This window comes from Aedes aegypti, chromosome 3, assembly GCF_002204515.2.
Source record: "Aedes aegypti strain LVP_AGWG chromosome 3, AaegL5.0 Primary Assembly, whole genome shotgun sequence".
In the NCBI taxonomy this organism is placed as follows: Eukaryota; Metazoa; Arthropoda; class Insecta; order Diptera; family Culicidae; genus Aedes; species Aedes aegypti.
In genome coordinates this window covers 265651022-265663456 of record NC_035109.1, presented here as the reverse complement: position 1 = coordinate 265663456, position 12435 = coordinate 265651022, and the positions used below count along the sequence as shown (strand labels likewise).

The window sequence follows — 12435 nt, the reverse complement described above, 5'->3', positions numbered from 1 at the left end:
TCACTAGGATTGGTGGCAATGTGCCATCCAAAGGTGTCCAGTTAGGTGTGAGATCATATATGGAATAAGACTCGCCAGTGCCAGAGAAGTTCAAGACCAATGCACGAGTTCATTATTTGACGTTTTAGCGGTGCCGTATTATTTATGTGGCCATGATAACGAGTGAATTTGGCACTGCTCAAACGTCAAATTATTGAACTCGTGCTTCGGTCGATTGCCACGCTATACAATGGGTATTCGTTCATTGGGGCTACGCTACATGCAATGACTCATTGTTTGGGTGTTTGCTGGTTGGAAAATAAAATCACTAAAAAGCACTTGAATCGACAGTCAAGAGAAGATGTAAAACTGACTTTGATGTCTGTGCACCGTCGCATTAAAGTCTTCATAGACCTTCTAAAATGTTACAGCTGTTACAAAATTTATAGATTATTCATACAAAAAGGCCATTTTTGGCATTATGAAATTTGTGAATGAACCTTTGCTAATTTATTTTTTTGTTGTTGATTTGTTAGTTTCCGCCCTAATTGCGAATCCTTCTCGTAATTGAACCTTTGTTTAATTTGGCAGCACTGCAAAACAAAATCATGAGTGATGCACTTTGAAACCGATCTAATTTTTGTTATCTTTCAAATGTAAACAAATAAAACGTATTATTTTGCGATTGTTCTCGTTTCTCGTTAGAATTTAATGATTTTGTACAAACTAATTTGTTAAGTTTTTAAAGTTAATCATGAACTTAGAAAACTTCGACGCTCTCCAGCAGCGTTTCGAATTCGTGCGTCAAAACTATCACCGGCTGTGCCGTTTCTGTTTGGATACGAAAAATCTGCTGACCATCTTCTATCAAGCCGATCCAATAACGGAAACAACGGCGGCATCGTGGGAGGAAAGTGCCCCGGAATGGGTTTACAACGACGAACGGAATATCGGAGGTCTGCTGCAGAAGCAATACGTCCAGGTAATGTGTTAAAATTTAACATAATGTTAATAACTGCCGAAATGCTGTTATAGCCAGGGCTGGTAGCGGATCTCTATTTGTATGGAAGTCCTTAAAGTCTCTGAAGTCACTCTTCTTCCTTGCATTAAATTGTATAGGCTCTGGATAGAGCTTCGGAAACCCTTATGCAACTATTCTGCATGAATTCCTGTTCTAATTAATGTTCCAGAGATTTCTTGTAGAATACACACTTAAAAAAAATTACGGATTACGGTGAAATTTCACCGTAATCTCAACAGCTGAAGCTTCGGTGAAAAATCACCGAACAATTTGTAAAATCCTGGGAGGGAGGCACCGATACTACACACGAAATACAGAACAACGCTTGTTTGAACTGCAAGATAACTTCAGCTTGCCAACAACAATCAAGGCAGGCTTGGGGAAAATCGCTAGTTTTTTTTTTTCAATTCGTTTATTTAAAGGCTCATTCGCCGTACCCAGCTTAACAGAGCCGATTACTATTCAGATCAGAGATCCGATAATGCTTTATTTTTTTCACCAGGAGGTGAACCGATTTCGCTAGTTTTCTTTTGTTGTGTACTTTCGATCTTTCCTGACAAACATGGAAAAAGGGCCACAGTTTTCTATGCAATAAATAATAATTTTCATTGGAAAAAGTAAAACGATGCGTTTTTCAATGCTTTATATTCAATCAGTTGGAAGGTGCTCACGTGACATTACTTACATTTTGTGTATGAATTGATTTTCATTCAATTTTTACCCTCCCCTTGGTTATGCGACCTTGCCGCGATGGGAGGGCATAATCCATTAGCCCATATGATGGAAACCAAAGGCGTAACCTGTAGTGGTGGTATCACATTTTGGCATTTTTTGCTTAAAGCCGCGTCATAATTCATATGGCATAGACGCAATAATATCTCGGATGTGATCCAACGGACATTCTGCGTCATTGATAGAATTGATGCCCATTTCAAATAATTAATCTATTCGAAGTGGACATTAATACTATTGGTGACGTTCAGTTTGCCTTTTGCTAACCAGAATGATCCGTAGCCACTCTTACTATTAGCTAGCTAGATACATCGTTATCATATACGACGTAGGGAATACTTAGGAACTCTTAGGAAAATGACTAGTAGATTCACTGAGTAGAAATAAGTGGCGACAATCTTATTTTAATATGGTTTTTACATTGCCATAATAAGAAATACCTCTTTTGTAACAGCGGTATAAATAATCTAATTCCAGCTTCATTTTCGCAAAATTCACAAGTAGAAAGTAGGCGTTGTGAAGCATTGCATTTGCCACCGAAAAGTGAATCTTGTAGGAGACTTTAATAGAAGCCTAAGGTAACTTTACTCTTCAATATTCACTATAAGAATGACTATGGAAAGTAAGACGCTGAGATCGATCATTAGGGTACACTTGCTAGTTTCGAAAAATTGTTGAACAGACAAGGAAAGCGACTTTTTTCTTTAAGGATATATGAACGTAATGACTAATAAATACTTTTAACAGCTGAGCTCTAATGCCGTTAATTCGTACTCTTCAGTAGTAGTAAAACAAAATGATAATTTTGTTAAATCTTCTTCTTTTCTGCGATTCGCCCAATCAAATAGTTCTTTTGCAGTTTTAATTGGATGCTCACGTTCTTTGGCTAAACTTGCTCTTGTGGCCATGCGCTTTATGGTTCCTCCAATAGCATCACAAGGACCTTTGCCATGTGACGTAGCAAAGAAATGCCATTCTGCATCAATTCCGTACTTTGATTTAAATTGACATAGGCTCGAAAAATTCTTACGGTTTTTGTACTGCGATGCTGCTCCATCAGACATGAAATATATCTTTCTGATTTCTTTATCCTTATCAACGCGTAAAAAGTTAATCATTTTGGCAATGAACAAATTTACAGATACTGAGTCGTGTCTTAAATCTTCGGAAATTACAATAAAACTAAAATGTTCAATTTGCGTACTTCCATTGAAATAAATAACGAATGGATGAATTGTAGCTTGTTGTACGTTCCAGTGATGGGACTGCACTTCATCTTGCAATACAAAGCTATAGTTTTCAGAAAAATCACAAATGATTAAAAAATTCACCATCTTGTAATGTATTTTTCGTATTTTTTAAAAAGCGGGATTGCTCTGTTTTAATAAAGTCGTGAGGAATTAAACTTTCTAATTTCAAGCAAAAAAAATGACACAAACTCATCTACAGGTTTTACAATAGTTTCTAGGTCACACCTATCCGTGGTCACCCATTGCTCAAATGATAACTGATCAATATAATTTTCTTCAAACTCAGCGAATAAAGTATTTTCCAATGATGAAAAATCTGGACAATCCGAACAAGATCGTAGATAGCAATTTGATGTTGTATTTTCACACAAAAGACTACCAGTTAACATTTTAATATCCTTTGATAAATTGATTCTTTTCAAACTATGTAAGATTAGGTTAATATTTTCGTGTGTTGTGCACACACAAACATTATGTGTTCCTGAATTGGATAGAAGCTTGCATTGCCTTGGACGAAGGCTTGCAAATGAGGAAAAACCTACCTTAATATTTTCGTTAATTTCCTTGAAGCGTGTATACGCTTCTTTCAAAGTAGTCATCATTAATCGTTTTTGGATTGCTTGACGCTTTCCATCTTTTTTTACAGATACATAATCTTTTTGGCCAGGCATAGCTCTACTTACTTCATCGTCTTCAAAATATTGAATTATTTTTTCTTTTGTCTCATCTGTTAATGAAGTACTCGACCTAGCATTTTTGGTTGCAAGACAGTTATTTTTGAATTGTTTTGCCTCTTTTGCTGTATTTCTATTGGTTTTGAACTCATCAATGGCGTCTTGAATAGACCACGAGCTTGGCAGCATCGACAAAATCAATAATTTTTCTTTCCTTGTCGTGGCTAGATTCGAGAACCTTTCCTTCATATTAATAATTACCTCATCGTAGTCTGTATTTTCCACATCCTCAGGTCCTAATTTGAAGAGGTTTCTTCGTACAGCTTCGTTGATTTCACGGTATTTTTTCTCGGGATAATTGACGTAACCCATCTTCGTCCATTTAATCGGAGTCACTTTTATTCCAGCTATCCCTTCGTTGAAGTGTTCGATGTTGACCTTCTGGATGCACTCATCTTCTGATTGATTTGTTGAAACAGATGTCGCTGATGGTACCGTGGCAAGACTATCTGCACTTGGTACTTCTGGTAACTCCTCAGTTGTTGTCGGTGCATCTAGTAATTCCTCAGTTGTTGTTGTTTTCGAACTTCCTGCAACCTGATCCACCGATGATGTACAGATTGCCCGTTTGTCAACGTTTAAACGGCAGGACGTACAAATGCGTAAATTTGTATTCAATGTAGACATTGGAGCATAACCAGCCGCTTTCAGTTTATCTATGGTGCTTTCGGTGAGATTTCGTAGCTCTTTCGAACACTTTTTTTCTGCAAACGGCCTGCAACAGTTGAGAAAGCGACTACTCATGTTGCTCGTTAGATTTTAATAAACAAAATCACTTTTAAGTTTTTACTGACTAGTTTGGTGTCGTTTGCTTGACTGAAGAAAAATTTTACAATTAAATCTTTTATAACCATAGTGGTAGTATATTTTTAGCTTTTTCGTGAGTATGTTCATGGTATGTACCTATCATGTTTTTGATGTTGTTGAAGTTACTCGCTTTCTCCCAAATATGATTAACAAAGTCTATTCTCTACCAAGGCGGGTCTATACCCAGGTGTAATCAGATTTTAACTTTGTGGAGAAAACCAGCGCCGAGAAAACCGACCTGCTTTACGTATACTAGATCACCTGGGTATAGACCCGCCTTGTTCTCTACGAGGTAAACTTTTTGCGTATACCTGTATAGAAAACTTTTTTTGTAGCTTTTGTCTTCAATATTAGATTTCTTATAGGTTTCTTTTATCAAAAGGTTTCAACACTATTGAGAGAATTTTTCTTCAGTTACGTACAATAAAAAATATGACACTATCAAGACTTTAGATCACAACACTGGATCGCGTCTAACTTTCTAATAGATGCTATAATAGTTATGAATAATTAAATAAAATATCATGAAAACAACTTGTTAACCTCATGTGGTACCCTTAACAAAAAATTCAGCAACAAACTGCGGTCCTAAAAAAAATTAACAATGAAAAAAAAATTTTTTTTTTTCACTAAGTGTCAAATTTGTGAAATATTTGAAATGTCATAACTTTTTTGTTTATTGGCTTACCATCACCAAATTTTTATGGTAGATAGCTAATATAATGGACCGTTTTCCCTCAAAAAATTTTGTTGGTATTCCGATAGGGGTTTGAGATATTTGAGTTTTTGTGACAAAAATGATGTTTTTTAATGCAAAAAAAAATTTTTTTTACTGTGTGTATTTTTTTTGGAATCTTTATTTAGTTGTCTAACTTTGTTTCTTTAGTTGTCTAACAATCGAACGAACCGTTTTTGCTGTGCAGCTTTTTGAATATTTTTGAACCATTTTCACATACACCCTTTTGAAAAGTTAGTCGTGACTCAACTTGAAGATTTGATATCGGAAAATGACGATTTAGATGGAACTGAAAAACTGTGCAAAGTTTCAGATATTTTTGAAATGGTCGATCAGAATCGACTTGCATGCCTCCGTGGAATCCCTCAGGATTATTGATTGATTTTGATAACAATTATCTTAGTATTTTAACTAGATAATCCTCCAAAACTTCTCCAGGTGTCCAGGATTTCGTCCAGAGACCCTTGTTGGAGTTCATCAGGAATTTCTACAGAAGTTTAATTTGAGATATATAAGATCTTTTAGATGTACCTTGCGAGTTTTTTTTCAAGAATTTCTTCAATAAATTATAACGACAATTCTCTGAAGACATTCATGAAAAAAATCCGTGAAATTTTCTCGAATTCAGGACTGGTAGTAGATCTCTTCCTAGAGACTTGATCTTAATAGTGATCTTAATAGTCTCTATTTTGAATAAGAACTCTTTTTTTAACCAAAATGTTCTCTGAACACTTCTTTCCCTTTACTGGTTGCGGTGAATCGTGGCTCAAAATTCTAGAGGGTGCAGAAAAAATCTTAAGCGACTAAAAGAAAAAATCTTAGTGCGAATAGTTATAAAATTCCACACGTTATTATTTTTTTTCCTAAAATTCCTTGAAGAAGAGCTCTAGGAATGCTACTACTGTTAACTTCAGAGATACCTTCTGGAAAACTCCTTCCAGAATTTTGTTTACCTAATCTCAAAGGAAAACGCTTAGAAATGCCTCCAGTGATTTCAATAGATGCTTAGAGAAATTTCTTTCGAATATGCTTTAAGAAATCCATGAGCACTCCAACGCTACTGCATCTAGTAGGGCCTATGGATTATTCCGGCAACTCTACAAGATTACTCCAAGAGTTCTTACGCCTACTTTTTCGGTTATTCTTTCAACAAATTGGGTGTGATTTCCTTTACGCTTTTTTCTACGTTTTTTTTCAATTTATTAGTATTAGATTATTCCAGAAAATGTTTCCATTTTCCCTTCCATGAACTCATCAATTTCATTATCCATTCCAATTCATCAACTAAGGATCCATCATGAAGCTCCTCCAGAAATTTCTCCAGCAGTTTATTCAGGAATTGGTTATACAGTATTTTAATGTTTGCCAATATCTCTCAGGTAAAATCTTTATGGATTCTTAAATGGTAATTTAAGGTTCCACCCCATCAAATACAACAGCTATTGTTCCAGTAATCTCTTAAATTATTTCTCACAAATTATGTCAAGCGTTCCGTCTGATGTTTTCCAAGAATCCCTTCAGAAAATCCTGCGGGATATGATCCAGGGGTTCGATTGATGATGTTTGCAATAATTATCTCTGCTCAAAAATCTTCCAAAACTTCCTTAAGATTCCGAAAGTTTATTCAGAGATCCTTGTAAAAGTTCGTCACACAGACGTCGATTTTTCAAATAGCTTGCAAAACCCAAATTTCCTTACTTACTTTTAAGTTGAAAAACAAAGTCAAAAATTCATCTACAATATCAGATAGTTAAGAAAACATGTAAGAATTGAAAAAAAAAATCCAACAAGTTCGGACACTTGTCTAAAAACCTAAATTTTTGCTTCAAAACTCGACTAAATCATTTTCACCAAAACCCGTGCAAATTTGTCTCTTATCTAGATTCAGCACACCTTGTTGAATGAACGCTACTGCAAGTGCGTCAAATCAGTAAATAAAAGATGCTTTATACTGTAAATACTGCTCCCCGACACTCTCCGTGGAGATATTTTGTTCAAACACGCTTTCAAGACTAGGGAAATGATTGAAGAAGATTCCTCTTACCTAAATTTGCCTAAAAGTTAGTTAAAAAAAGATATGAAAAACAAATAGAGTCCAAAATAGAGTCTTCAATCCTAAACCGCATGTTTCAAAATATTATTTATGGCTAAAAAAAAGTAGTAAAATATTAGGAATGCGGATTTTTCCGTGATATTTGTGTTAATCTCGACCACTGCGCGTCAGGCATTTTTACAGAACTTCATCAGTGATTACTTTATGATTTCCCATTGAAATAATGCCCGGATTTATTTTTAGGAATTTCTCCAATATTTTCTGCCAATTTCATTCGACAATTACCTGGTAACATTCCTGGAGGAATTTCTAGATAAATTCGTTCGAGGCATTCTTGGAATTTTTTAACGGTAAATACTGATTGGAATCTTAAGGAAATCCTAGAAGACAATTTTGAAAACAAATCCAAAAAACCTCTAGACTCTGGAGAAATTACTGATTGAATTCTTTAAGATGCATTAAACAGAAATTTTGAGGGAACTATTAGCAAAGTCGATATCATAAATTATTGAGTGAATTCTTGTAGACCATAGGACTTTCTGAGAAATTGCTATAAGAATCTTTAGAGATATTCCTGGTGGAGCCTCTGGAGTATTTTCTGGGGTCATCGTTAGAATGAAATCAAAAAATAAAATAAATTCTAAGGCATCAAGAAAAAAAATTCTTGGAATTCTCGAAAGAATCACTGTATAAACTCCTTAGAAATATTCGGAGTAATACCCGAAGGAAACTTTGAATAAATACCTGAAAAAATGATAACATGCCTGGAGAAAATCATCTGGTCGATTTATTTGTTGAATCCTTATGAAAACTCTTATTTCCTGATTCCTGTTAGGTTTATGTTGGGTCTCTTTTTGGCTCCTGTCTGGTCTCTTTTTGCAGACACGAGGTTCCTTAAGTTCCTATTTTCAAGACATCGAGTCGCTACCAGCCCTGTAAATTCCTGGAGGTCCATTAATTACATAATACAATTTTAGGGTTTTTTCAATCTGTAAGATAACACCTTGAAGAAGCTGTGGGCAAATTTTCAAATTGAACTCTGATTAATTTCCTGGATAAAATCTTGAAAATAATAATACAGCAATCCAAATAGTAATACTTATATATCTCATTCAAAAAAGCAACTCTCATAAATATTCCTAGAGAATTATCTTGTAGGATTTCTGAAAAACATTAAGAAAACTCTTGTACCTATCCCTATTCTCTTTTTTCCTTGTCTCTTTTTTGATCCTATTTGGTCTCTTTTTGGTGTTTACTTTAGGCATTAGGTCTCTTAAGTTCCTATTTGAAGATCCCTAAGTGGTAGTGAAGAAGCCGCTTATTAGTCTCTATCATCCCTATGCTTTTAATTCAATTCTCGATTACTTTTTCAAATCGACGTAAGTAACTTCCATACGGTTTTGAGAAAATTAATTCAGAAGAATCACAACCTGTCTTCTAAAACTGTTTTAAAATGACCTTTTTGACATTTTTTCGCCGTGTACATTGCTTAAATTTTGCATACAATAAGCTCGCATTCAAAAACTAGGGAGATCCTGTTATTTCTCACAAAAAAAATATTACAAAATGATAAGCCGATTTATTCAGTTACTTTCGACGTTTTTCTACCAGTGTAAAATCGACTCAAGTAATGTTTTGTTTCGATTCGTGGTTAAGTCACTTTGTCTCTCCATACAGCGGAGCGGCGTGGTTAGGTAGCAAAAGTTGAAAATCTTACTTTCGTCGTTTAGTAAATCCGGAAAGTAAACGTTCTAAAAGTGAAAAATCGAGTTGGTTTAGAGCAAAATGTGTAGAATTTCGTCTGCGAAATACGTAGAATCGATAAAGCAAGTTTTTACTTTTTTGACTTGAGTCTGTTTGAATAAGTTTTCGAGAATTGGTGTCGCTAAACTTTTATATTTTAATTCACAGTTCAATCCGGAGGACGAGTACGGTTTGCCGAACAACATATGTGAACGATGCGTGGACAGTTTGGTCCAATGGAATCGATTCCAGGAGAACTTCATCGCGAACACAAAGCTGCTGCTCAAAGTCCGTGACCATCTTGAGCCGAATGGGATCGAAGATGGGACCAACAGGGAAAGCGATCCAGATGACGACGATGAACATTACCTTGAAGAGGATCAGGAAGAAACTGAAGTCACGAGAAGCAACGAAATCTACGAAATTGAGATTCTTCAGAATCTGCCGGAGAATGTAGTCCTCGAAAACGTAACTATAATAGAAACATTGAATGGAACAGAAACATTAGTGGAGGAAACAGAAAAGAAGTTTATACCGCTTCCACAATCTGACACTGAACAGAAGTTGAAGGAATTGGTAATAGAAAGGGAGGATCTGAGATCCGAATCATCAGTCGCAAGCGAAAAGAATGTTATTCAGCAAAGACGAAAAAAGCGGCGAATTAAAGTAAAGTTGGAATCGGAAGAGTCAGTCGGCAAATCTTCCTTGAAGCAGCGTAGCGAGCAGTGTCCCATATGTGGAATGATAGTTAAAACCAAGATGAAGCATCACATGCTTCGGCATTCCGATCCCTCGGGTCAACCCTTCAAATGTCCGGACTGTGATAAGTCGTACTCGTTCAAAAGAACCTTAACGGATCACATTCGACAGGTTCATCAAAACGTACGCTATGGATGTGATCTTTGTGGCAAAGAGTTCGTCAGCAGAGACGTTCTGCGGATTCACAAGAAGCTGCACACCAAAGAGGAGCATCAGTGTCACATTTGTTACCAAGTGTTCCAGCAGAGGATGTATCTTCGGAAGCACATGGCCGTGCATGACCTGAAGAAGTTCAACTGTGATGACTGTGGGAAGATTTTCCGCTTTAAGGAACAGTTGAAGCAGCATATGAGGGTTCACACGGGGGAGAAGCCATTCGGCTGTGAAATGTGCACCAAAACTTTCCGCACATCGAGCCATTTGAAGCAGCACATGAGAACGCACACGCAGGAGAAAGTGTTCAAGTGCAAACGGTGCCCGGTAGAGTACGCCAACAAGAAGAGTCTGGAGCGGCACGTCGCGGGGGCGCACCCTGTAGGTGAAGGTGAGTAGTGATTTTGTTAAATAAAACTTTGGAGAAGAGACAAGGTGCGAAATGATTGGTCCGAACAGAACCCATTGCGAATGCACACCCTTCTTAATACATTAAGAAAACCTAAACCAAGTCGAGTCTAGTACACGACACTGAAGACGGCCTTACAGTTAAGGTCGAAATACGCATATCTATGAAAGGATATAAACTCTAGTGGAATTAAATGGTATAGTACTAAGTTCGGTTTTCAATTTACCTAAACATTATGTGTTAAGGGTCAAAAAAGGCCAATTACTTTGAAACGCTCTTAAAATCTATTTTTGAGCCGATCCCAATTCTTAAACTTTAAACGAAATATTTGAAACCCTAGAAAGGAACACTAAACCTTTAATTTTTATTTCAGAATTTGGTAATTTTGGATTGAAGGACATCTAGAACGTCTTTCGTAGGGAACTGCCGGGAAATTGTAGAACACATCGAGAAAAAATAAATCTCAAACAGTTCAAACATAAAAATACCCTTTTTTAAAGTTTAAAACATTATTTTGCCAAAGGGTTGACGACTGCCGAACAACTCGCTTCATGACTAACTTTTGGTGAGAGAAGATTCAATTATGACCTCCATCGTTTTTCGGCACTTAAAGGTCCCCTCCTCCCTCTGTAAATGTCTGGAAGAATCTTTAAAGGCTTCCTTGAGAAATTCCAAAAGTTTATTCAGCTAAATTAAGCTGTATGAAGAGAATTCCTGAAGCAATTTATAATTAATTCCTGGAGATATCCTTAGAGAAATTTCTATTTAAAATCTTGAAGAAATGCTTGAGAACAATTTTAAAAGAAACTCCTATAGGCATCTTTGAAGAAATTGCTGGTTAAATTTGTAAAGAGGTTCTAAAAAGGAGTCTTTGACGATATCCTAGGGGAATCGATGGAAAAATCACCGGATAAAATTCTGGACGACTTGGGACTGTCTTGGAAAGTGTCTGAAAGATTCTTCAAAGGAATTCCTGATGATCTCTGAGTTAATTTCAGCGGTTAGATTTAGCAAAAACCAGGTTGTATTCATGAGATGTCCAAAACAAAATTCTTTGATGAATTGCTGCAGGAAAATTCTCGAAAACATAAGAAATAATCACTTCTGAATAAATTAAAGTATCTTTTTTTTTTTTAAAAAAAAAGACACTACACGTTAATGCTTCCAGTGGGCTATTTGCCCTTTGAAGGAAGCACCACACTAGACAACGGACTAGCATGCAACGCCCAGTGGCACAGTCGGAAGACATTCCTGTCGAAAAGTTTTCCGGCCTGAGGCGGGAATCGAACCCACACTCCTTAGCACGATGCGGCTAAATGCCTCGGTGACACTAACCGCACGGCTACGAAGCCCACTATCTGAATCTTTGGGAAATTACTTGAAATAAATTCTGATGGAAGTGCTTGAGAAAATCATTGAAAAACGCATACAATAATACGAGCAGTATCAATTTTTTATCTATCTGAAATAAGAGTATTCCTTGAACCTGGAATTATTTTGCTAAACCTGGAAGAACCTGGAAATATCAGGGAATTTCATTTCTGTAAACGAGTAGACGCCATGTGGACGTCATTTTTGAATGAGCCCTGATGTAGTTAACGATTTCTAGTACATATTTTGCACAACCCTGCTAAAAAAATCGTCGGTTATCTGGCATTCCTGCATTTTTTCCAGATTTATTTTTAAAATTTTCACCAATTTCGAATACGATTTTAACCATTGGCAAATTATTTCTTATAATTCATAGTTGATTCCTAGCGTTTGCTGAAAAGCCAAACTGAATAGATTTGTGGCAAATTTCTCGGGAAATATAGTTGGTTCTTGACTGAAATCCTTGCCAGATTCATGAGAAATTCCTGTTTGGTGGATTCCTGGAGGTACTGATAGGTACTGATTCTTGTTTGGACCGTTATTTAGATTATTAGCTTGACTATCTTTCGATCTATTACTAAGTGCTTATGAGGTCCCTGACGGTATTTTGAATAAATTTGGCGGATTTATTCCAGTCATTCTTAGTATTTTTTTTATAGGATCCTCAATGAATTCATTACAAAATCAT

The 12435-nt window shown here is 36.1% G+C and overlaps 1 protein-coding gene across 1 annotated transcript; it reads left to right on the top strand.

Moving 5' to 3' along the window:
* The first annotated feature begins 616 nt into the window (after window positions 1-616).
* Window positions 617-10396, top strand: LOC5573739 (zinc finger protein 684). The gene is made up of 2 exons (XM_001654715.2): window positions 617-961; window positions 9224-10396. The coding sequence occupies exons 1-2, from the start codon at window positions 734-736 to the stop codon at window positions 10364-10366; spliced, it is 1371 nt and encodes a 456-aa protein (XP_001654765.2). The 5' UTR covers window positions 617-733; the 3' UTR covers window positions 10367-10396.
* Window positions 10397-12435: the final 2039 nt, after the last annotated feature.

Bases quoted from the DNA above. Each gene is read 5' to 3' on its own strand.
- LOC5573739 (XM_001654715.2), top strand. From the start codon at position 734: ATGAACTTAGAAAACTTCGACGCTCTCCAGCAGCGTTTCGAATTCGTG. The intron at 962-9,223 runs GTAATGTGTTAA...TTTAATTCACAG, and splicing joins TGCAGAAGCAATACGTCCAG to TTCAATCCGGAGGACGAGTA.